Raw genomic sequence first — 26,673 nt, forward strand, 5'->3', positions numbered from 1 at the left:
CTTGTCTTTGTAGGTCTTAATTTTGCTTGCAGTGACTTACTGGCACTGTGGTATTGTGTGTTTGTGTGTTAAAAGCTACTCCTTATCAGACTAGTAGTGTTTTCTGATATGCATCAATTCTATTCCTTAGACAGATAAAAGTCAAAGTAATCACTTTCAACATTTATTCCAAATACTGAAGCTCATGGGTTATGACTGGGCAGAAAGGTAAGTACTAAAAATCTTAATTATACTGGTTTTGGTGGTTAATTGTTTTTTTCCCCAAGAATCTGTATAATATGTACATTGGAATTTCAGTGGAGTGCTCTTTTGAAGAGAATCTTCTGATGGTGTCCATCCACCACCATGCTATAGCACACATCATGAAGGCATTTGGGATGAAACTAAGCTACAAGATGTGGTGCTGGTGTGCAAGTAATGGACTCCAGGGTACAAGCAGACATTTGGTCTGTAGGACCCAACTAATACTAGTCCAGCAGAGAAACAAACCCTCAGAATTATGTGCAGTATGAGCCTCAGGTCCTCATGAGCAGCCTTTTCATTCTGTGTGTCCACTCCTGCTGGTCTGATTTATTTGTGAATGGAGTCATTGCCGTGTGTTTAGGATGTGAAAAACAGCCCTGTCTCTCATTTAACAGGTTTTTCATAACTGCTTGATGTGAAAAAGGTAAACAATTTTTAAGAGACTTTGTGGCATAGCTTCTGGGATATTGTGTGGTCACATATAAGATTATTAGCTCTTGAAGTATTTTATTTCAGCAGAGATCAGAATCAGAGTTTGAATCATGCTTCAGGCTTGAAGTATCTATTGCAGGGAACTGTATCCCTGCTGTAATTCGTTGTAATTACCAATCTTGTTAGCAATGTGAGCAAAGGTCAGTAATGGATCTACAGACTAAATCATATTCTTCTCTGCCAGACTGTGTGTCTTCTGTGGTTAAATAAAGGGTTTTAGCCTTCAGGAATACCAACCTGCCTCCTTTCACAATGTTTAAGCTTGTGCTAAAATTACCTTAGATTCTCAATCATGAATAATACTTGGGATTATTATGAGCAGAAACAATGAATACTTTATTATTAGCAATGATTAATTATACTTTTAGTTTAATGTGGCCACAATAGAATTATTATGACTCCTTTTCTAATTATATTAACAGATCTCTGTTGCCACAGTAATTTGATCTGTCTGTATCCTGCCTCTCCTCAATTTATTGCAAATTATTGCATTGAGGCCTCTGTACTAAAGCTAGTAGCAAGAGAGATTCCTGAGAGCACACAAATGACCAGGCTATCATAATTCTGATCATAATTTTCTCATTATATAATAAGTATGGAGCTTGGTTGCCGAAACGAGAGTTGCTGATTATATCACTAAGCTTCCCACGTTGGAGTGTTATTTATTCAGCTGTTATTGCTGTTTCCTGATAGAGAATCCAGCTCTGAACAAAGACCACAAACATTTCTCTCAATTGAAATGTAATTTTGGTCCTGCTGCTTCTCAACACAGGTGCCAGCATGTGTCTTTTGGTCTAGTTCAAGGCATGAAGACTCGGAGAGGAGAAGTAATTTTTCTGGAAGATGTTTTAAATGAAGTTCGCTCAAGGATGTTAGAAAACATGACTTCCACAAAAAGTTAGCTATTTCAGGTCTTATTAGTTTCTTTTGATGTTCTGTGTTGATCAAATTGTGTCATCTTTTCCACCCTTCACTTCTCCCTGCATTGCACTAATCACAGTGATACACCCTTTTTCTTTCTTTTAGTACTTCCCGTAATATAAACAATGTTAAAATAATTCTTTGCAACTCTGTGAACTCCCCCAAATTACAGATTTGCAAATTCACATTCAGTGAAATTACTTCATCATACCCTGGGAAGGAACCACCTGCCTTTGGGGACAACAATCTCTTTTTTCTGGAGAGACAAACTAGTCAATAGTGGGGTTGGGGCTGGAGTTCAGGGATCAGTCAGATTTCAGCCAAAGGATTTATAGCTCTGACAGCTTTCTCTGGCAAGAGTGACCTTTGCTTGCCTCCCAATACTGCCTTGTCACCCTGCCAGCCTCGTGGCTGTTCCAAGTGCCCGGGAGGTCACTGCTCTGCCCCAGATTGTACTGAAGGGAGAGTTTGCCTGCACCTCGATCAGGCTGTGGTTCCAGGATCCTTTCCTCCTGATGCAGTACAGATTCAGGCAGTTCCCAGTGAAATGCTGCCCCCTCTTGTGCTCTCTGGAGTTAGGTGCTGGATTGAGTCAGCAATGTGATCATCTTAAGTAGTATGCATCTTCCTTGCTCTGCCTTCTCAGCTTTTTTAAAACTGATGATTTCCTTGTAAACTGGACAAGGAGATGGTGTTCCCTGCACGTGGCAGGGGGTTTGGACTGGATGATCTTTAAAGGTCCCTTCCAACCCAGAGCATTCCATGATTCTCCCAGTTCAGATGCCTTTAGTATAATCAGTTTAGATATCTACAGTGGATGGTGTGAATACTGCCTAAACGTACATCCAAATGGTCCATTAGCCATTAGAACAACTTTTCCTTTTTTTGTTTATGTATCTTGTATCATTTGGAGCTTTTTGTCAGTTTTTCAGCAAAATCTGCATTTCCCTGATCTTGGAGATTGGCTGTCAGAATTGTGAAAAGGAATTCGGGGTAGCCTGTGTGACCTGTCATAATGAACCCTTCTTACCTCAAAATCTGGGAAAGTGGGAAAAAGCCCATGTGAAACAGCTGTTTTCAGCTTTTAAGAGAGATTTATATCCTAGACTCCTTGCTGTGTGCATGCTGACAATTTCCATATTGCTAGTTTACAGTTATGGAAGATAAGCTCTTTTATTGGCATCTCCATGTCTGAGCAAGAGGTCATTATGGTACTGCAGACTTAATGATTTTTTTCTGTTTCTCTTCAGCAACCAAAGAGGTACAAGATCCTGTGGAGACAGCAGAGAAGGTTGGTCTTGCAGCACTCATAATTCAGGTGAGTCTGAGCTGCCTTACGAGGTGTTTGCATCATCTGTGAGAAGTTACAAATTGAGATGAAGAGCCCTATCTGGGCGACACCAATTTATTGTTGCAGGACTTCCGGGGCCTTCTGTCATCCGATTACCAGTTTAGCTGGGATCGAGCTCTCCAAAGTCGGGGAGATACAGGTGTGTTCTTGCAGTACACCCATGCCAGACTCCATAGGTAAGAGGAGCATTTCTGCACAGTACAGTTTGACATGAATTTTAACCTTATTAACTTACTGCTTTGCTAAGTAGTAGTAGTGCTAACTCCTTAAATATGACACATGCTCATTTTTTCAGCAGAGGTGTGAGTTTAAGATAGAAATCATTGAGACTTCCCAGAAAAGCAAGCCAATTAAAATTAATTTTCTACCTCGTTTCCACGGAACTGAGCTAACTGTTCATGTACTTTCTCAGTTCTAGGAACAGCCTCTTTGTGGCTGGTGTCAGTGATGAGGAATGGTAGTCTAGAACTAAGGAAACTGATGTAAAAGCCAAAATGTATTTTACAAAACTTGTAAAATACACCACATCACAGAACTTGGATGTTTTGGCTAGCACAGTAACTAGTGGATTATTTTTAACATTGTTATTTCCCACTGTCGGTAACCAAGATTAAAAGGAGATCCCTTCCTGTTGGCTTAGGTCAAACACCTGACATGTTTAATTATTTTTTTAAAAGAGTTTCAGAAGAGTCCAGTTTGAACAGTTTAATCAATTTTACTGAACTGCCAGAGCAGACCTCAATATGTGTTTTCATGTAAGATTCCTTCCTGGGTCAGGCCAAAGGTGTGTAGCAGCCTGATGTTCTGAGCCAATGGTAGCAGGACATGGTGTTCAGGGAGAACATGCAAGCCTGATCCCTTTCTCTGGTCTGTTCCTCTTGTACTCCCTTATCATGTAGGTATTGGTGGTGCCAGGGTACCATTAGTGGGGGATTGACTACCTCCCTAGTCCTTTTAGCTTCTGGACCTGTTGTCCATGCATGTCTCTAACCGTGTTGCTAACTGAATGGCCAGCACAAATCTTTTTGTTTTTTATCTTAGGTTGCAGTCACCTAGTCTGTCTCAGTGTTCTATTCAGCTTGAGCAGAGCCTACCCTGTTCTCTTAAAAACACAGATTACTGGTTTTTTTGTTCAGCATTGTTAAGAAGTGGTTTACATCCAGCATTTGTTTTCCATTCTTACATTTTAGTTTAGAACAGATGCATGGGAATGCAGAGCTAACTGACGTTAATGTGGTGTGCTTGCAAGAGCCAGATGCCATCTCTGTTCTTCAGCATCTTCTCAGGTTTGTCTAGTGTTCTTTCCAAATACCAGTTCCCTTAAAATAAATATCTGGATATGCCACTGACCTATTGAGAGGGCACAGACTGCATGATCATCAGAAAAAATGGCTGTTTGGGGCAATGACTTGCCTTTTGTGCCACATGGATCGCAACATTTGAAGTGTTTGTGGCTTTAGAAGCCATATGATGGAAAAAGCAGTATTCGGAACGTACTCTGTGTACGTGAGCCTCCTAATTATTTCTTGTCTTCACGAAAGTGTGCTAAGCTCTGTATAAATATTAGCTGCAGATTTGCTTGGTCCCTCATGTTCTGTTTTTGTCATGTGAGAAAAGAGAGAGGAGGTGAGGTAAATGGATCCTTCAGAGCTACTGAACATGCACAATTGGTACCTGTTAATAGCAGTAATGTTCTTTATTAATTCAGTCCTAAAGTGTAGCAGTTTCTGTTTTCATTATTTCATAGGTGTATAATTAAACTATGGAGACAAGGGAGTTGTCCATGTTGTGCAGCCTGTGATGGGAGTTGGAGGTGACCGAAGCTTTCAGAATTCCTAGTGAGAATTCCTATATACTGCATTGCACACTGCAGTGCCAGCAAGTTAACTCTTTTGACCATACTAAGACCTTCCTGAGGCCATCTGTTTAAAACTAGGACTTCCAAAAGTCATGCCAGGGCACCAGGTAGTTCCTTTGACCTGCACATGTCGGCTGCAGAGCCCTACCATTAACTGTAATTGCCTCCAGAGGTCTGCCTGCAGTCCATGGTTTGCTGCCTGCTCTCTTGTGCAACAGCAGGACCAGACAGCTCTAAGTAAAACCAGTAGTGTCTTATTTATCCAGTGCCACTGTATTTCACAGAAAACATGTGAGTTGTTTCTTGGGATTTTTTTTATACTCTTACATGACTGCAGAGCCCTCGTTATCAGGGTGCACTCCCCAGTTCTGCAGCTTCTCTTAAAGAGAGGAAGATTCCACGGCAGGTCAGCTTGGGCATGCTGGCAGTGATGCGCCTGGGAGCTGAGCAGAGATCAGGAAGTCCACTCCCCACTTTGAATTTGAAATCTCTTCAGCCCCAGAGGTGTTGGTACCTTCTTGCAGGCTGTGAAAAAGGACAGCAAAACACATGAAGAAAAAACATACATCTCCTGCCCCTGTTTAATACTGTCTTACAAAGTTAATTGTATTGTGTAAGTGATGTAGGATGACCCTGCTTGACCAGGGAGGTTGGACCACCCACTGTGGTCCCATCCAACTTGACCCATTCTGTGTGATTCTGTATTCCAGGATTTGTCTTTTTCTAATGTTGCAAGATTCTTTTTATCTACTTAAAATTCTAAGCTGCATTTACTAAAGGCAATGCTCTCTAAGGGACTATTTTGACTTCCTTGGTTATTTAACACATTTTTTGCTCCTAGAAACTTACAATTAGTGTTGAGATGTAAAACCAGACATAATGTTCCAGGAGCAAATATAGCTCTCGTGTTCTCTTTGCTATAGCCTGCCTCTCCGAGGTGTTTGCATGATGAGGAGCAGAAGCAATCTCCTTCAGTAACAAGTGAACAAGGAAGGAATAATCAGTTGTGTGCTAATGACATGGCTTAGGTCTGCTTCAGAAGATTAGTTGTGCTAATTCTACAGCTGTGGTTGTGTGCTTGTTCTGACTTAAGCAAGTCTGATGAGCCTTCTATCTGAGTACACCTTGTACCACTTCAGCACCAAACAATCCTTTTCTTCTTTCACAGGTATGACGAGGTCCTGTATAGATCTTCTCAGGATCTGCAACCCAAGCACATTGTCAGCTACCTCCTCACACTGAGGTAAGGTGTTTGCTGATACTGGTGGTGTCTCCAGTGAGGACAGGTCTTCCTGAGTTGGCTCTGCAGCCCTCACATCTGCACTGCTTTGAAGAGTAAAAATAGTAGGAAGATGCAAATGTGTGGGACAGTTTCCATGAAGCAGGAAATATATAAAGTAGGATAGCAAATAATGTAATAAATAGTAGAGATCAAGGCTGGAGCCAGGACCCTCCTCAGAAGCTTAACAGCTTTTAAGAAAAAATAATCACTTGGCTGAAACACAGTATCTGAACCCAAAATCATGCTGGACTAATGACGTCTTAAGGAGCAGATTTGAGCTGATAACATCCTCTCAATATCAACATTTCAGCTAGGAAATTTTATCCAAACTGCTTTTAACCACTATCTCAGCCCATGAACAAAGCTTGTTATTAATGTAAGTTCTACTGTGTATCTGATTCCCATAGGGATTGGACAGCACCATGAAATGCTGGAGTAGGCTTGGTGGAGGAAGCTGTAGAGCCTGTGTATGGGGAAGGCTTTAACAAGTTAAGGAAAACTGTACAAAGAATCATGCATCTTGGAATGATAGGGTAGGCTGTCAAGGATCTTCCCAGAGCAGTCCTGAGATTGTTTTGTGGGTTTTTTGGGGGGATGGAGGGCAGGGAGTGGGAGGGTATGTGTTCAGCAGGGAGATTATTTTGGGGTTATTTCAGGAGAATTAAGTTGTCAGGGCGTGCCATCAACACCATGCAGGCTACAGAAAACCATGCCCTCCTTCAGCCAGGTGAAGAAGCTGTTGGAAATCAGCCTCTGGCATGCTGCAGTTGTGGGTGGCTCTTCCAGTTCTGCTGCTTTCTGTAGCCCACAGTGCTGCATTTGTCAAGTGACTTGCTCCTTCTCACTGTTCTCCCGTGTTTTCCCTTTCAGCCACCTGGCAGCCGTGGCACACAAAACCCTTCCCGTGAAAGGCAGCACGCCTGACGTGGCACAGGTACGGCACCGTGGGGTTGGGGGCTGGAGCCTGGCAAGGCAGCCCCGTGGAAGGATCCATCAGGGCTTTGCCAGCCCAGCTGTGTCACCACTGGGGGGAATACACACCCACAGGTGGAGGAGCCGACAGCCAGGCTCTCCCGAGGCCGGCACTGCTTTGGGAATGCAGGGATTGCTGTTCACAGTTGTGCCTCCTGGAAAGGGCTGCTCTGCTTGATCCTCCCAAAACACAACGTTCCTTAAGGACAGCTGCTCCAGACCCAGTCAAACACCTTCTCGTCACCTTTCCTTCTAAATGTTTTAAGAGTAAACATTTGAGCATTTAATTGGTGGTTGACTTTTGATGGTTTCCTTTAGTGGTTATGTGGGAAGATAGAGAATTAGGAGAGAACTGAATCTGTCTCCTCCCTCTTGCCACCTACATATCCCAAGTTGTCGGTATTGCCTTTCTAGCTAAAGCACATAGGCTGACAGCTGTTAATGTGCCATTCCAAATAAATGCAAATTCTTTTTACTGATCTCCCAGGCAATGTTTGACCCCCTAATGACTCAGTAAATTATATATTAATTACACTGCCTCTCTTATTTTCTTTCATCTATTTCAAAAGGAATTACCTATTTGATTTTGGTAGGAAGTCACATTTAAGTCTTGAGTTGTGCTGTAGGGGAAAAACATTCAGTGGAAATGGTGGAGCTGCAGTCTGTATTTGAGCTTAGATACTGTAGGCATCTGTGCCTTTGGAGATGGACTACATCAGATTTAAAGGAAAGCTTCAGTACCTTATCCTGTAAATAAAAATATTTCTAAATATCTTGCAATGTGACGGCTTTCAAGAACTATGATTTTTGGATCAAGCTTGATAGAGCCCTTCCCAACAGCCAGCTGTATAACAGCCAAGACATTGACAAGGGAGAGTGAAATTTTCAAAGCAGCCCATAGTTGTTTGACAGCTTGTCACCCAGGCACAGCAAGGGGAGGGATTCCAGCAGTATCCTCAGGCTGTACTAGCCCGTGGTGCATGAAAGATTTTCAGTTTTTAGTCATTGCACTCTTATTCAGGCATCTCTGCTTGCTCTGCCACAAGGGCTGGGCTGGACGTTCCTCTCCAGCTTCCTTTGTTTGACAGTGTCCCTCTGTTGACAGTGCAAGGGGCTGCCAGCAGCTGGTGTGAATTCTGGCAGCATTGGTGTGTTCCCTAGTGCTCAGGTTATGTGTAGATCTGAATCTCGGTAGGGGCTGAGACTGCTCAGGGACAGGCTGCACACGGTGTTCTCACCTCTGCTTCAAACTGCTGTTCCAGGAACCGCACCCTATTCTGTAGCACTACCCTAAAATGACTTTTTTCTTGTTTTCCAGGCACGGCTCTGTCTCTTCCAAGCTGCACGCTTGGTTCTAGCCAACGGAATGAAACTTCTTGGCATTACACCTGTAACTCAAATGTAACGAGGCCATATGCGATGTAAAGTCACATCTCTTAGTAAAATGATTTTTTTCCACAATGATATGAATCCTCTCCTGTGTGTCACTGCTCTTGCAGGCTGGAAACTCCATCTGTGCTGGGAAGTTTGTGTTCTCCATCCTACCAGCTGCAGAAGAGCAGGTGCTGCATGGCCATTTGCAGGGGGCAAGGCTGTCACAATCGCTTTCTTCAGGCATTTGGTGGCAGCAGTGTACTTAAGACACTACTCTACCTGGAACTTCCCATAAGAGCCTTGCTGTGTATTTGCCATGTAAATATCACATCCTTTTGGTAGAGGAAGTGGTGTTAACTGTGCTTCCCTAAGCAAAGTTCTCCACTCCTGTGGTTGCCACTGTGTACCAAAGCCTAATGGTACAATGGGTCAAGGTGCTCTGTCTGTTGTAACAAACAGAGTTACTCAGACCATGCAGAGACCTTTTCCTGTGTGTTGTGCTGCATTCCCCCTTCAGAAGCCTCAGCCAAGCCCAGCTGCCTGCTGTCACACCACACCCTGTTCCTCAGCCCTTCCTCTGTCACGCTGATGTGATGGCCAGCAAGAAGAGACTGTTGGCCAGCTGGTGGAACGGGAAGTGCAGTGTTCCCTCAGCACTGTGTACACTGACCCACGTGGCAGGTGCTGCTTGGCAGCCCTGAGCCTCACGCTGCTGGAGAGAGGTGGAGCAGCACCTGCGAGCTCCTGCAGGTGCCTGGCACTACCCTCCACCATGGAAGCCTCGACTCCCAAGAGCAGCACTATGGTGGCTGCTCTGATACACGGAACAGTCAGTGAAAGGCAGAGGGGAACATCCTCTCCCATTGGAAGAGAATTTAAGCATGTTTGTTACTGCTATGTTTAATGTGCCCCACTTTCAAGTAAAACCCAGCTGCTTAATGTCTGAAGGAATATATCCAAGAGTATGAACTTGGTCATGTTACAACTCCACTGTGAATGTCAACAAGCTGCCCAAATGCACCAGGGTCAGTTTTCCCCCAATGTAGAGTTGAAATTTCTAGAAAGCCTAACAAGATGAGGAAGGAGGTTGAAATTACAGAGTTGGCACTAATAAATTAAAGGCTAACATGCACAGGAACCATTTTCAAGCATCACTCTGTATGCACAGAGAAGTTTAGAGAAAAAATCTTGTAGACAGAAACTTTGTGTTGACTCACTCATAATTAAGCCAGAGGTACAGGAACAAATACAAATGTTCCCCTGTACTACACATAGAAGATCCCTCTACCCCCTACAGCAGGTACAGAAAACATTGGGAGAGAAGAAGGAAATCCACAACTTCAGAGTCTTCTCTGACTTTTTAAACCAGACAGCAAGGGCTGCCTCTAATCACGCTGAGGTAGGTGATGCTCAAAGCAGGGGTAGTCCCTGTAGAATTGTGTCATCTTGTACCTATTGCCTAGAAGAGAAACACTTCCTGTCATTAATCAAACTACAATTGCCAAGTATTTTAAGAGAAAATGCTGGTAGTAGTTGCTTTTTTTAATAATTTCTTATGAAGCTTTCAGGCATTTCTGCCCTCAAAGAGCAAGACAGTTTATCAAATACACAAAGGACCAATTTCCCTCTGTTATATACATTATATACAATTGAGTGATCAGTTCCTTCATTGGGTTTTCCTTGTAAATCAGACTCTTCATTGTCAATGTGAATGAAGAATACCTTCCATAAAATACCCAGCCAGCTCCTCAGCTGCAGTGTAGCCTCAGTGTCAGCCACTGGAAACTCCACATGTAAAACAGAACTAACTTCTGCTTTTAGTCTATCCCACTTACTTAAACCATTTCATGACTAGCTTAAGGCTAATTTTGGAAAAAAAATTATTTTTAAAGTCTATTTTTTCTCTTGTCCATCTGTCCCTTTTTATGGACATCACACAGTAGCAAGTCTCTCTTTTGAGCTCTTAGTCTCTGAGGGCTGGATTTTTGTGGTGTCTTGTCGAGGTAATCCGTAGAGGTAAATAGAAATACACACCAGGAGAGCACCCAGGGAGAAGGTAACAGCTGAAAGGAGACAAAATAGCTTAAATAAATATTCATGTAAGAAGAAACCTTCAGCAAGCTGTGTAAGTTATGATGAGATCTGAATGACAGTATTGAAGTTACCCATAACTAAACAGGACAGCAAACTATTGGTAAGTCACAGCATTTAGCTTCATCCTCTGTCACTGGGAACTCTTGAGTGTTTACAATCCCTGCAGTCCCAGGTGCCATCTGGACAGGCTTACATTACAATAAACTTAACTGCTTATTGATAAAATTAATAAAAAGCAGTGAATGTAATAAAGTAGCCTGTGATAACACTTCTTTTTTGCCTTTCCATGTCAGACAGGGTTAAGAAACTATTAACAAGGCTTTCCCAGGAAGCTCATTAGTCCAGGTTTGATTTGTGTCAACTCTCAGTAAAACACTCTGCCCAAGTAAGTTTTTAAAATTAAGTGGGTTTTTTTTTCATCCCTTGCTTTATGGTGCTCTTTTGCAGCCAAACACTGATTGTCTTCTTGTTACACAAACTTTCCTTTTGTCTCGCTAATACTACATCAGAAAGCTAGTTTTTCCACCATTTTGCCACATCATCTTTGGATTAAGGTAGGAAACTACCCACAACTAAACAGTGAAGGACTGAGCAGGAGTCCTGGGCACAGTACCAGATGCAGACTTGACTGGGGAGAAAATCCTTTGTAGTTGCAGAACAGCCCAGAGCCATCTGCTCTTTCCCCTCAAAAACTTCACCACATCAGTCACTCAAAACCTCAGCTGCTCTTTGACTTTCTGACATGGTGGTGTCCACAGCAGATGGGGAAAGTAGAAGTTAATGCTGTAGTGGGTGTAACTCAACAGGGATGTGTAAAGCCCTTTGAAGAAATAGCTGAGGAATTAATTTGGCACTGGCTGTACTAAACCAAACAAGAAATAATAACCTATCAACAGCAGTCCCAGGTAAACAGCTGTATCACACGCTAAACTGCATCAGAAAGTGATGCATGAAAATAAAGCTGTTTAAACCAAAAGAACCTTTCTGTTTGATGTTGTAGATGCTTCTGAAAGAACAAACCACCGATGCCTTTGAAAGCACAGAGTCATCAGGCACCTTGTGCACTACAACAGGGACAATGATGCATTAGTGCACAGGAGTCCTGGAGAAGATTTGAAGCTAAAACCAGAAAAACTGAGAGGGGGCACAAATGATGGTTTTGGTATGGGCTGTGTATAGCAGGCTGGACAGGCAGGAAACATGCACGGCCATCAAATCAAAGGCAAAAAGGCACTTACTTATCTGAAGGCCAAAGAGGATGACTGATGCCACAGTAGAGAGAACAATGGCTGCTGCTGCAGAAAAGCCTTTCATGATGTTATCTGTGTACTTAACAACCACCGAGGTGTAGATGCCACCTACACTGGCCAGAACTAGGAAGCAGATAAGGTGTTACCATTAGTACAGGTGCAGTTGGTTACTCTTGAAATGATGCATTTTACTCCACTAGTGTGCTCCTGGTTTGGGCTACATTGTCCTAATTAGTGATTTAACATATCATTCAGTGGAATGGGATGTCTATGTGGCATCCAGTAAATAAGATATGACTCACTTAAAGATGATCTACTTGCTAGTCAATTATTTAGGCTGCTGTTTCAGCACAATTTTAAATTGAGTGAGTAACTTCCAAGAAAATGATACTTTTAAATAAAATCCATCAAAACACAGTAGAAGGAGTGTTAGACTGAATTTGTAGCTTCCTGCAATCAGTTATATCATTGTTAAAGAGGAAAAGCAATGCCAAAGACTAAAACCACAAGATACTTACAGACGACAAACCAGACGTAGTATGTGTAGCCATAGAAAAACCCTTTCTCTAGAACTTGGGCTCCATCTGACATGTACACAACAAATAAATTCACCACAATCCCAGATAAGTACAGCTGAATGTTCCTCACCCACAAGGAAGTATCTGAACTCTTTAACACCTTTTCAAAATAAACTCCTGAAAAAAACCAAACCAAAACAAACAAAAAACCAAAAACATTTCAGTGAGAAGAATGATTCACGGTTTACTGCATTTTAAAACCAGACAACCTCGCTCGGAGTGGGACCGCTTAGAGCCAGCAAACTCTCAAGTTCACTATCCCTGGAAGACCACTGCTGAAGGCCAATGATGGATCTTGGCTGGTGCCCCCACTCCTCCAGGCTCAACCCCTGGCCCGCTGAGAAGATGAAAAGGCATCCCATGTGAGCCCTTCACTGAACTCCAGGGGCATTCTTTGCCCTGTACAAACTCCTTTACATGTGTGTGAGCGTGCATATGCTACAGCAAAGGGACTATGGATGTTCCTCTCTTACATTCTCAAGCACTTCAGATTCGTAACTAACTTAGGCCTATAAGCGAGTTACTGTTGTCTTACAGAATCTTTTGTTAAATTGTTCAAATTAGGCTGTTAAGTTTAAGTGCAGTTAAAACCTTTAGGCCTAAACCATTGGTCAGGCCCTGGGGCTCAGTCTAGCAAGAGGATCTGCTTTGATTCAACAGGAAGATTTCCCTCAATCCATTTTATCCTTACCCTTTCCCATCTTTGCCCTTTTTCAATCCACAGCCTCCATGTAAATAATTTAATGCTGATTTTAGTTTTAGATTGATTGATTTTAGTCCAATTTTTCTTGGGGGGCAGGGGAGGAAGGGAGGATCTCTATTACCTCAGCACTGAAACTGAAAACTCCTCAGGAGCTTTGTGCTCACAGAGCACTTGGCAGAGCAGCTCGTTCTGAAACCACAGCTTCAGAGGATTACAGAGCAAATCAAAATCGAAGCCTTCTGCTAATTGAAACTACAGGTTGGTTTTGAGGAAGTGGAATTCATTTTAATCTAAAGCTCATTCTGAAGAGCATTATTTTTATGTTCTGCATTACTGAAACTCCCCAAATACTTCTTCATTATCCTACTTGGGAGGCATTTGTCAGACTAAAAGGCAGACATTTGGCAAGGCCATCACCACCTGACTTTTTAACCACTGCTCACCCATCACGACTCTGTCAAGCTCTGGAATTTCCTCCACATTTCAAAACAGGGAGAGCAGTTTGCAGGACTCTTACCAGCCACTTCCATGACCTTCTGGTGAGAGCCCTATTGACTAGAAGTTTATTGGTGATTAATATCACACAAGATCCTTCATACCATATGAGAAAATAATATGGAACCAACACAGGTGGCACAAAGACCCATGTGTTAGAAGGCCTAGGCACACCCCCCTCTAAAATCCCCAAGTTAGCTCCAAGGAAGGTCTTGCTACTCTTTTATTGACAAAAAATGCGATTTATAATTTAATAGAGTATAGTGAGTATTTATGGTGAATAAATGACAGAGCAGATTTCTATTTCAGGGGTTCAAATAATTACAAAAACAAGGAAATACTGTATTACCTCATAGGAATATAAATTTTTGAAGTGTAAACAACAACAAACTAGTTGACTGCAACCTTTAAAATAACTCAGAATAACTACCTTGAGATTTCTGCCCCTTGAGAAGACCCACAGAGCACAACCAGGTGTAACCAATGTAACAGAAATTTGGCATTAAATTTGCAAGTATGAACCATATTTGCAAATTTTATAAACTGAGAAAACAGTAGGCAAACCAATAAAACTATGCTTCTAGATTTGTGAATACACAGTTCACAAATCCACTAGGCAAGAGGAAGGAAAGTATGGGGGCCGATAAGAGAACTCACTCTTCAGAACTGTTGTAAGTCATAAAGGATCTGCCATTAAATTATCTGTCCAATACTTTTAAAAGCATTGTTGGGGCCCCAGATACTTGAGAATTATCACAGGATCAGCAATTTGAAGAAAATCCTTATTTTTGATCTCTAAGTGACAAAAACACTTAACCTTTTTTTCTTTCTTTTGCTTGAATAATAGAACACACTGTAAAACATGGTCAGTCCAGAAACTGGAGGTCTAATGCCAAAATAACTGCTTCATGTCAGCGTGGGAAGGAAGAAGAGGAAGGGAATTTGAATAGGATTTATGTTTTCAACATGTAAAGCCCCAAGGGCATAAGAAGCTCTGCAGATGAAACACACTGTCCCTCCCAGCTGCCCCAGAGCTTCAGCTGTCAGCAAGGAAACCCAAGCTGCAATCCTTTTGCAGGAGAAGAAAGCCCTAAGTGTCTCAAGCTGTCTGCATCAGCCTGTCAGTGCCCTGAATTTGCAGACCTCTGGAAGCACAGCTGTTGACCCACATTACTGGGGAAAGCAGGAGTTTTAGGAGACTCTGAAGGCTGTATTTTGTCTTGTGGCCTGGGAGCATCTATTTAAATGAGGAAATTCATAACCTTCCAGGAAAAGCTGACTGAGCTCTACACAGTTTTATTTAGTATTTCTGCTCCAAAGTGCCCATTTCACTGAAACACCACCAAATAAGAATGATACTCTCCTCCTTTCCTCCTCTGCCCACCAGAATGTTTTTCCATGAGTAATGAGCATCTGTGCACAGCACAAGATTATTCTTTCAAGATTTTACAGTACTAGAGGTGGGTGACAGTACCTTGGTTTTTTACAGAGGAGGGGGGAAGAATCCAGTTTACAGCCAGGGGAAAATGCCCCTGTGAGCCAAACTTCAAATTAAGAAGTAATTTGCATTTCTTTATTTCTGAGCACCAGTTCACTTGTCCTAAAGTTTTGGTGTCCTTCTCCAGAAGACAAAGAAAAAACTACCCTGAGGAGAGACACTGGCTTTAGAACAAAGCAAAAATAAACAAAACCAAAAATCCTTCACTGAGTTTATCCAGACTTCTTGCTACTAATCTACCTCTCTGCCTTCCTCATGCTCCCTCTGCATCCCAGTTAGATTTTCCACCTACAGAACTATGGCAATGTGTATTTCAGGGCTGGTGCAAGAGTTGAGTGAGGAGCTCAGTTCCCTGTGTTAAAAAAATGCAACTATTTCATGTGATCACCATAGGGGAGCTATTCACTGCAAAGTAAACTTTATAAAATTGATGTACATTAATTAAATGTACGCAGTGAGTCATTATGCTGCTCCCTATGGTCTTATTCACAGCATTTGAAAGACACTTCCACTTGCAAACCAGCCTTCTATGTTGCATCATGTAAAACCAATGGCACATGCTCCTATCATTTGCTTGACAATGGGAGTAATCATATTATGAATCTGCCATAATTACCAGAAGTAGAAGATAATTATGGGCAGAGGGAATAAACTATTACAGGAAGACAGTTAACAAATGTAGAATGTTCAGTTTTAAACATTGTGAGTTCTCCAGTCCTTTAGATGCAGCCCGTGAACAGAAATAATACTGTACCTGCAAATCCTGAACACAGAACAGCCACAGCAATCGCTCCAAACCCTAGCCATGGATTCTGCTCCACCTGCAACATCAGCCGTTACTTTAAAAAAGATACAACACTTCAGTAATTCACAGTAATCAGTTCCAGAGTGCCACGGTTTAACTCCAGCCGGCAACTAAGCACCACCCAGCTTCTCACTCCTTCCCCCCCCAAGCCCCACAGTGGTGAGGAGAATCGAAAACAAAAGGGAAACTTTGTGTTGATGTAAAAACAGTTTAATACTTAAATCAAAATAAAATTTACTAATAATTCTACTATTGACAAAAGGAGAGAGAGATATAAAACCCAAGAAAACCAAGTGATGCACAAGACAATTGCTCACCACCTGCTGACAGATGCCCAGCCCATCCTGCAGCAGCAATCAGCCCCTCCTGGCCAAATTCCCTGATTTTCTATACTGGATGTAACATACTATAGTATGGAATATCCCTTTGGCCAGTTCAGGTCAGCTGTCCTGGCCATGCTCCCTCCTGGTTTCTTGTGCCCCTCCTCACTGGCAGAGCAGGAGACACTGAAAAGACCTGGACTCATGGTTAAGCACTACTGAGCCACAACTGTGTTGTGTGGTAACACACCACTGTTACCAATATTGTTCTCATACTAAATCCAAAACACAGCACTGAACCAGCTACTAGTGATGCCTTTTCCTCATCTTAAAATCAAGAGTCAAACATGGTTAGAAGGGAAAAGGGATTTTACCTTGGTATTTATTTTAAGGATCCTTAGGTGCACTACATCCAGGTCGAATGCACCGAAATGCACACCACAGTGCACACCCCCAAAAGATCTGGTATAACGTTATAGGTCTTACTAATTAGCATATCTATCAAAAATTCCCCAATGAGAGGCTTGAATGAGCCCCCCTCCCCAAGGAGCCTTCCCCTGGATGGTTCTATCTTAGTTTACAGAATGTGCTCTGGAGAGGACCTTGGGGTCTGGGGCACACTGATCCCTAGCTACGAAGCTTCTAAAATGTTTAGTCTTCTAGCTGAACAAGTAAGTCCAAGAATGTAGGCAAAAAGCACTAAGAATACAGAACTTGTAAAAAGGTATAACAGGGGTATAAAAGAAAAGGCAAAAAATCTTCATGGCATCACTAGGAAGAAAATTAATTCTATCCCAGCCAAAATCAGGACACAGAAGTAGTTCATTAAGTGGAGCAAAATTATTAGCATTTCACTGCAGTACAACATGCACTTGCTTATCTAGGGCTGTCCCTCAGCTCAGCTCGGTGTAGCTGTGTGGTGTTCTGTTTTCTGTGGGTACTCTTGCAGTGCTCAGAGGTATTCCCAGAGGCCTGACCTGCCTTTCCCACTAATGCAGCTGAGCAGCAGCTATGACCTAAGAAACAGAAGACACTTGTTCATCCCTAGAACGGGATTAGGTCAGTAGCTCTGAAGGGTGTGTTTAAATGACATACCCACACTGCGCTGGAGCTTCGCTCCTAATTCCTCCCAGTGCTTTGATTCCAAATCCTCTGTTCCAACAATTATGATGTTACCAAGGCCAACTGCTGGTAACAATCTATTACTCAGACACTCCTAGGATGGTGCATTAGACTGATTATGATGACTGTAGTAATTTATACTAATTGTAGCAATCAGTTGCGTTTCCAACAAGTGAGACTGGAGCAATACCATAAGCCTGCCTGAACTGGTACACAATAAATGTGAAAGCCAGTGATCAATGATCGTTTATTCTTTAGCTGAAGAGGCAAAATACTAACTCTTACCTGTACTTTTGTAGCCTGAGCAGGCTCCCACTGAACAAGGGTAACACCACCACAGAGCATGAAGACAGAGAACCACTGCAACTTACTAAGGGTACGGTTCAGCATCAGGACTGTACATAAAGCTGTACAAGGGATCTTCAACTGGTACGTCACCTAAAAAATATGGGAATGTAGTGTAGAGGACATGGTTTTAGAAACTCCTCCAAGACAAGAAAATAAAATAGAAAAATTCAACTACATAATGATAGATTTTTATATTCATTGATTTCCTACAGATCCATCGCCAACTACAACAAAGTGAATTTGAAGTGACTCTAGCAGTGAGTGGCTTAGCTCAGAAAGCCAGAGCTCTGCAGCAGAGTGCTGCGTGCACAGCAGACAAATACCTGATACACGTGCCTCATGAATCAGGAAAGAGAAATATATTTCCAGATCTGTTACTGACAGAAACGTGTATTACCTGGTAGACTGCAGCATCCAAGTTGCTAAGAGCCACAAACGCCATATTGTTTTGGAGAGCGTACACCACAGATGGAACACTTAATTTTAGCAATTCTTTAGGACTTCCAAATACATTTTCTTTTAAAGATGTTATTAACCTTGTCAGACTTCCAGTTTCTCTGCAAAATAAAATATTAGCATAACTGAGGGCATTCTTAAACTGGTATTTTACAACAGAAATCAAATCAATGAATCCTTTGGGAGGCCTGAAATTTTGTTCTCCACAATCAGTTGTACTTTCTGCTCATACAAGAAAAAAAAAAGGTTAACTGGCAAAAAACAAGTGAGGTTTTCAACAAGTAGAAAGCCCTGAAGGTGAGAGAGACATTCTGGAATCAGGAAGATAGATACATTATTGTGTAGCAGTGGGTCAATACAGGCAGTGGAACAGAAGGCTGTTGTTTGTGTCTCCCTTTTTTTACTGGGTATTAATGTTTGTGTGTGATGTCAAATGCTCATGATTTTCCAGATTCCCTTTAAACTGGGCCTCACAGTACAGCCAAAAAAGGACTGTACCCTTGCACACTACTTACCTAGAAAAACCTCTCATTCCTCAGTCAGCCATGGGGTCCCCGTCTCACTTGTGCTGTGGGAGATGCTGGACCAGCACCAGCACACACGTGAAGAGGTCTGGCAGGTGTGTGGCAGCTCCCTGTGCCTGTCCCTGTCCTTGCATTTCACACCTCTCCTTCAAGTAATTACAGTGTGTGAAAGAGCAGGCAATGGGCAAGAACGCGTTGCTGCTGGCTGCTGCCCCCTTTTGCAGTTTGCTACTCAGCTGTTCACAGCTGACCTCTGCATTACTGGCTCTCCCTTATCACTTGCACATCAATCTGACATTTGCTGCTTACTTGTTGCTGCTGCTCCAGTCCTCTTCCCAGTTCTCCCACAGCCCCCCTTTCCAATCTTCACTGGCTTAGCACTGACAAATACCAACATCCAAAATAATTCCTGCCCCCTCCCACAGGCCTTTCAACTTGCAAACTGTACTGCTCTAAAATTTAACTCTCCTTGTGATTCTGTTGCACACTTGTATAAACAAACAGCTTTAACCATCTCGTTTCAGCATATTTTCCTTTCCTGATCAACCCCTGACTCTGTACTCCAGTTCTTCAACTTTTCCTCTACAAAGAATTAGAGGCTTTACCCTCTCATGATCCTTCCATCCAAACTTCTCCCCTTCTTTGCCTTCCTCCCTACTTGCACCAAGCATATACTTCCTTTTCCTGGCTTTTTTTCCCCCCGTAGGAAGAGCAGTCTTTATACAGGCAGCTGCAAGGGATTCTTTTTGTATTTTTCCATAACAGAAAGCACACACAAAAAACCAGACATGTCTAGCCACAGACAACAACCATGACAAAAAAATCCATGGACAAGTAGCACTCAAAGTGAAGTTCACAATACAAGAAAAGGGGAAGAGTTCATGCTACAGCTCACCATGGTTACTTGCACTAGATACAGAACTGTACAAAATGTTAGGAGTCATTGATATTATGGGCAATTTTTTTTTGTTTATTCCATTTCTGAATGTATTTATTACACTGTCTAGGACTGGGAAATAAGATGTACAAGAAAATTGGGTAATTTATTCCTATAAAGGAATTCCTACAAAAAATTTATTCCTAATATCTCACCTAAAGGTATTCTCTTTCACTTTAAAGCCATTTCTCCTTTCATAAATTCATTACCCCATTCACAAAGCCAATTCCTAGGTATGAAGAGGTGAGAGATACTAATAATTATCAGCTGTGCAACAGAAACACGCATTTGTTAGCAAAGCTGAAGTTAAAACTAGAGTTTGCAAAACACCTCTGCTTTTCTTCATCCATTGCTAAGTAGTTGTGTACCAGCTAAGAATGTAGCAAATGCTATTACCAGATGGTGAACAGGACTTTAAATAAGCATGAGAAATGGAGGGTACAGTTGACTTAATTTTTAGCACAGTTCAAACTATCGTAAGCTTCACTTTTGAAAGACAATTCTTTGGCATTTATCCACTCAATGTGCCCTCCAGGAGATACCTTAAGAGTAAACAGTGAAGGTACCATGTAATAATGTGTAAGAAAACAAATTCTGCAGCTGGAACAACGCGGGAGTTGTACTCTTGTATCCTGTATACTGCAGTTATCAATGCTGTCTCTTTCAAAAAGAAAAGGTACCCACACAAATGTATCCTGCTGTACAGTAAAAAGAGATGGTACTCTATCTTCTGACTGGTTACTGAACTACAGAGGCACCTTGCCTTGGGTGAGACAAATTGGTTAGGATTTAAAACTGAAGGAAGATGTAAAGGAGACATAGAATGAAGCTACGTGGAATTGATGCTGTTCAGCATATTCATAAGTGATCTGAAAAGGGAGGTTACTAGAAAGTTGGCATCTTTTGGACCCATCAGCATGCCAGACATCCTACCAAGGAGAGGTGAGCATGGCCTGATGAATGGTGCCTGCAGGTGCCCATATCTCTCCCAGTTATGGAGAGAAAAACCCCACCAGTTGACCAGATCAGAATAGACATTATAACCTCCAAACAGCTCAGTGAATCTGATTCTTCCCATTTTAACTGGTAAATAAGGCTCAGGTGTCAATAAAGGAGAAAGAACCATAGGAAATGACAACCCCTAAATACAGCAACCCTCTCTAATCTAGTCATGGGCACCTGACAAAAAGATGCAAGTAGCTCTTGGATGGCACCAGCTCAAGGCTCAGCTTCAGAGAAATGAGCAGAATCCTTAGGAAAAGAACTGAGGCCAAGAGAGAAAGCACCTTCAGCCCTCTGCCTAATGTCATGGCACAATCACATCCTGAATATAGCATGCAGCTCTGGATCCTGTTTCAAAAGGGATGTAACAATACTGGAAATGCTCTAAGGATGGGAACTGTAATGATCACAGAAAATTAAACAAGGACTCCCAGCTTAGAAAATAAATTAGAGATGAAAACACAAATCCACAGAGATATGAAAAGCAAAATGAACGAAGAAAGATTATTCATCACATCTGCCAACACAAGACAACAGAATCCATATGTTTCTGCCATCAGCTAAGAAAAGCTCAGCCCATGCTTGCCCCCTTGGCTATACTTCTATTCTACACATCCTCTGCTGATAAAGGGAAGATGAGGGGCTACAGAGACTTTTGGCTGTGCAGGGCTGTTCTAAAAACAACAACATGCTAAAACTCCTTTCCGAGTTAAAAGTAATTTAGTTTTTAATTATTTCAAGTAAAAAAAGACCATTCATACATTTAATGAACACAGTATTACAGACCCTTAACAAAAGGGATCGCTTACCCCACTGCACTAGGTGTACTATAAACAGCCTGGGTCCCAGGTGCACAAGATTTGACAAATTACACACAGGTGAGGCTACCCAGAGGTCCCTCACTATTGGGAAACATGGGCTGCTACAGTCTCCAGAGAGCCAGTGGGATCCTCACTGGTCACAACAGTGAGAACCACAGCACGTGTCAGCAGAGTAATTTCTGCCAGCATTTTGTGCTGACAGAGTGAGAAGCCCAGGGTGCATGAAGAGAAAAACAGAAATTCTCTACTGCTCACACCCGCCTACTCTAACACATTCCATTTAATGAAAGGTTAAAAAAAAAAGGCAGTTTATCACACTCAAATATTGCCTCACTTCAAATAAAATGCCATTTGTATGTTAAGAGGAAAAGATCTGATGAAAATCTGAAGTACATCATGTGACTCCACAATCCTCTGGCAGACAACAGCCAGCCTTCTGATGTACCAAAAGCCACAAAGAGAGACAGAGACCCTAAAAGAACAAATTCTACCACAACAGCAAGAACTGGGCTTTGGAAAAGTCCAGAATATGAAGATTCTTCCTAGGAAGGATGTAGCACAGGGAAGCTGACAGAAAAGGCAGCAGACTGACAGCCTCCCTACTTGAGGGAGGGCTCATGCATTGACAAGTTCTAGTTCTTAGCAGCAGTCTGGGATTACAGAAACGAGTATTTCTTGATCACAGTCTTTCAGCATTGGTTTGCAGATTATTAGAGACAGCAAAATGTCTGTCTGCAACATTGTTTGGGAAAATTTATTAGTAGGAACACTAGAATTTTATGTAACTCAGCTGATAATGGCTCACAGCAGATGATTAAAGTCCAACTTTCATCTACACCAACATTTTAAAGACCCAAAACATTGTGGATAATCCATGCTGACACTCTGAACTGATTCCAAAGCATACAAAAATAGAAAATATGCAGAGAGGACACACCTCAATATCATACTGTATACAAAGCAGTTTCAGTTGATGAGGACTCACAAACTCTAACCCGCTCTAAAATTACCCTTCCACAGCACGATGATCCAGCCACATTCTTGAATGTACCTGCACTTCAGTACCTGAGAACCTGAGGTTAGAAGCAAGGACTGGTTTTCAAAACACTGATCAGCACTCCCACACTTACTTAGCCAGGATGCCCACGCTCAAGAACAACTTGATAACTTCAGCGATGCACACAGCTGTCGTTGAAAAGTAGAGTTCTGTCTCCACTGTCCTGGTGTACCGCAGTGCCACCGTGTATGTGGCAGCAACCAGGGTCATCACCGTGAGGCAGTACAGCTTGAACAGTAAGCTGACATTTTCTGAAACGAAACAGAGGAGACGACTCAGCGTGACCCCCATTTTAATTTACAAACTGAAACAGTGTGTTCTCCAGCTGGAGGGCTGTATCAAACACCACTGTGTCAGCAGACAATAATTACAATGTTAGGAAACACTTCCCATAAAGAAGTTTTCATTAAATTTTGCAGCCGTCTCAAAGAAGCTGGTACAGGAACTCCAACTGTTTGAAAATAGATGCTCTAGAAAAACGAATCATACATTAATGTTTATCTAATAAAAATCAAAAAGTCTTTCTATGCTTTCCTGCTCTTTAGCTGACACTAGGCACTCACACTGAAATGGCAGCTGATCCTCTTCACGTAATATACTGAATTCTGACACAAAGAGCGTTGGTGGACTAGCAAAAGCAGAAAGAAGAAAAGTTCAGTATCAGCAAAGAAATCTAGCAAATATTAATAAATAAGGCAGAATTTCCTTCAGCCCTATTTTCCACCTAAGTTAGTAAAAGAAGAAGATTTTGCTCTGAATGGTGATGGGACTTCACACAAAGGGCTTTCTTGAAAAACTCCCTGTATAAAGGTCTAAGGTTAAGGCTCTCCTAGTAAAATAAACAACACAAGGACTGTGTATCATCTGCATTATGCCCTCTGTCTTCCCCACTGCTATACTCCTACATCAGTAGCAATTCTTGTAACAGTTTTGACCCGGACCAACTACTATCCTGAAAAATTTGGGAATTAGCCTGTCCAAGGTCTCCTGGCACAAGGAAGTTTTTCATAAATCTGCACTCCTTTAAGGCCTGAGAATTCTATCAGGCCACTCCAGTGCATTCCCAGGTCAGGGAATGGCTAAGCAAACATCTAAACCAGCAAAGAAAACAGCACACAACTCCAAACAGGATTTCTCTACATAAAGGCACAACCCAACGTGAGACATCAGCAAACATGTGGCTTCTACAAAATCCTTTTTCAAACTGGTAGATTGTTATGTTTGGCATCTCTCTGGTGGATACTGGTCATTCAGCAGCACCTTTAGGGCCACTGTCATGTTTCGAATATCCTAAAGAAATGTGCTTTAATTGGTGGAAGTTTGTGTTCCTCTGCTGATTAGGGAACAAGACACAGGATAAGTAGTTTTGTAAAAACTTTGCTATTTAATATAGGAATGAGTTGCTGAATCCAATGCGCCCAATGCTTTGGTTCATGTTTCTTTCAAGCCAGAGATGTCTTCAATTGCGTAACATTTCTGCAAGGTACAGTTAATACCTCCTGCCACTGCAATAATTTAAATTAGCTACTTCCTTATAGATAAAAATCTTACCCACGTCAGTAACCACTTTTATAAGGCAGAGCCAGTTAGTTTCTGGACTAACAATGCTTAGAAGAGACTTACAAGCTGTAATCCATTTTTAAATTAAGTTTGGATTGTGGAGAGGGAATCCAAGGGCATAACAACCACGAAATATAATTAACCCCATATGGTTTCACAAAAATGTATTTTCTAATGATGTTTCAGTGCTGACAAAAATTACACTAATGCTGTGATTTGACACGTGAAGATTTTAAGTCTATGCACCACCAAACTAAAGCTAAACTTAATCCTTGCCTCTATTAACTACCCTTTAAAAAAAAGGGGGAAAAAAAAAAAGCGCCCCAATTTGGCAATGGTTTGGAAACTTGGGTAAACCAAATGCAGCAAGACATAATGAATCTAGTATCTAGACTAGATAGTTCCAGCATTATGTAAAAAAGTATTTGTAATTATTTTCAGCCTGGACATTTCTCCAGCCTGGCTCACATGTCTGCATTAGTACCAGTGCAGTGAGAGGAGCAGAAGAAAAACATAGCTGGGGCATCTGTAACTTTTGCTGGTAAATCTGAACTCATACTCGCCTAAAGAAAAGAAGAACTGGAAGAAGCTTTTGGTTTTTTCCTAGTAAATCCCACTTGGATGAAATGATTTCTGACAAAAAGGGACCAGACAGGCCAAAAGCCTCAGGAGACAAGTGCGGGCATCCCACACATCTCCACAGCTCACCTAAGGGCTACAAGTGAGGGCCTCCCACACATTTCCACGGCTCATCTAAGGGCTCCCCGCCAGGGCTCCTGGAAGGCAGCCGCGGGCCAAGCCTGGCATAGGGATCACAACTCGCTCCCTGCCAGGTTATCCGGGGTGGTGCGCACCTGGCACACACCGCTGGGAGCCTCCTGCCCCTCACCCTTCCAGGCCCCGCCAAGCCACTGCCGGGAGCTGGGGAGCCCTGGGCAAGGCCCTCCATGGGGGAGCTGGAAGAGGGGCAGGCGGCGCCTTCCTGGCCGATTTAAACCCTCCCGGCTTGCCCGAGCTTCTGGCTTCGGGACCGTGTGGGCTCTGGCCTCGTTGTACACAGAATCACAGAGAATCACGGAATCAATTAGGCTGGAAAAGACCTCTGGTATCATCGAGTCTGACCTATGACTGAACACCACAAAGTCAACTAGACCGTGCCGCTAAATGCCACATCCAGTCTTTCCTTCAACACCTCCAGGGATGGTGACTCCACCACCTTCCTGGGCAGTCCATTCCAGTAACTAATCATCCTTTCTGTGAAGAAATTCCTCCTAATGTCCAATCGAAACACACTCCAGTAGGCACCCGGGCGCGGCGGCATTTTCAGGGACACCTGCGGCGCAAACAGGGCGGGTGCAGGGGATGTCCCCATGCACTGAACACCTGCGCCAAAGGTGCCCCAAAAAATAAGCCCCAAAGATGCTGCGCCACGGTCAGACGCCTCCAGAGGGGAACTGGCAGCAGGAGAGACGCGGCTGTGGCTGACCCTAAAGGCGGAGGCGTCCCGGGGACCCGGCAAGCCCCGTACCGGGAGCACCCGCCGCCCACACGCCGGGGACGCAGCGGTGCCACATCGCGGGAAGAAGCTCCCGGGCGGCGGGAGGAGAGCGGGAGGGCGGGAAAGCAGGCGGGGAGAGCCCCTCCCCAGCGCGACCCCGCGGCCCCGCGTAGCCCCTTCCCCCCCTTCGCTCCCGCGGTGGTGGCGCCCGGCGCCACAGTCCCCAGCGGGGAGGCCAGTTCCACTCCCCCTGGTAGGGGGGAGGCGGGGGGGAGTCTGCGCGCGGGTCGCGTTTCCTCTTGGGGAAGCGGGTGGGAATTGTTCCCGTTCTCCGGCCGTGCCGCCCACCAGGAGCCGCGGGACCCGCCGGGCGCCCCGCGGCGCCGCCCTCACCTTTCGGAGGCGACATGGTGCTCGCCGAAGGCGCCAGGACCGCCGGGCCGGAGCCGCCCGCCGTGCCCCGCCGCTCCTCCCATCGCACCATAGAGTGCAGCGCGGCCGCCCAGAGCGCCCCGCCGCCCGCGCTGAACCATCGAGTCGAGCTCCGTCCTGCCTGGATATCCTGGAGAGCATCCTGCTCCACCCCGCCGCTTTTCGGAACTGTTTTACTGGCAGCAAACATCCAGGAAATCTCACACACATTTCTCATTGCCAGGAGTAAGCTCGTAGCCACCGACACGTTTCTGCCGCGACAAAACTGAGATGGAGGTTACAATTGTATTCTCCAGTATTTTACAGCACTGCAGTACCTTCTCCAGTGGAAAAGAACAAAGTAGGATAAAATGAAATTTCAATCATCAGTTTACTTTTAAATAAAATGTGTTTCTGGATTCTTGAAATACCAGTTGGTTGGTAAGAACTGTAGCATAAAAGCCTCAAAGCAAATGATGATAATATAGAAAGATCACAGCAAGAAAAAGTGTTTATTAATAAAGAAATGAGAGGGTATTTTTCTCTGGGGAAAAAAATAAAACTGCAGCTAGTAATTGAATTGATATTTTAATTAATAAATCTAATCACTGGTGCCTGCTCATGATTTAAAAACATGAAGGAGCAGCACATCTGGCTGCTACTAGTTTATTTTCCCAACAGAGAAAATCACCTAGTCAAAA

The 26,673-nt window shown here is 43.1% G+C and overlaps 2 protein-coding genes across 3 annotated transcripts in view; one reads left to right on the plus strand and one right to left on the minus strand.

The window, feature by feature from the left end:
* Nucleotides 1-8,543, plus strand: part of RARS2 (arginyl-tRNA synthetase 2, mitochondrial) — a 31,494-nt gene extending 22,951 nt beyond the window's left edge. For both annotated transcript variants that reach the window (XM_082302319.1, XM_082302320.1), the window contains 8 exons: nt 131-207; nt 1,508-1,632; nt 2,907-2,974; nt 3,074-3,183; nt 4,198-4,293; nt 6,034-6,108; nt 7,018-7,081; nt 8,438-8,543. In XM_082302319.1, the coding sequence (XP_082158445.1) occupies nt 131-207; nt 1,508-1,632; nt 2,907-2,974; nt 3,074-3,183; nt 4,198-4,293; nt 6,034-6,108; nt 7,018-7,081; nt 8,438-8,524 (702 nt within the window). In that variant the 3' untranslated portion in view covers nt 8,525-8,543. The remainder of the gene's footprint in view (nt 1-130; nt 208-1,507; nt 1,633-2,906; nt 2,975-3,073; nt 3,184-4,197; nt 4,294-6,033; nt 6,109-7,017; nt 7,082-8,437) is intronic.
* Nucleotides 8,544-9,848: 1,305 nt separating this feature from the next.
* On the minus strand, nt 9,849-26,037 carry SLC35A1 (solute carrier family 35 member A1; the record flags this gene model as incomplete). The annotated part of the gene is given in 9 exon segments (XM_082277271.1): nt 9,849-10,556; nt 11,826-11,960; nt 12,356-12,532; nt 15,866-15,932; nt 17,644-17,796; nt 18,104-18,263; nt 22,577-22,754; nt 25,955-26,009; nt 26,011-26,037. Coding segments are annotated over 9 exon segments (1,083 nt in total). The 3' UTR covers nt 9,849-10,425.
* Nucleotides 26,038-26,673: the final 636 nt, after the last annotated feature.

This window comes from Coloeus monedula (assembly GCF_965178545.1).
Source record: "Coloeus monedula genome assembly, chromosome: 2".
In the NCBI taxonomy this organism is placed as follows: Eukaryota; Metazoa; Chordata; class Aves; order Passeriformes; family Corvidae; genus Coloeus; species Coloeus monedula.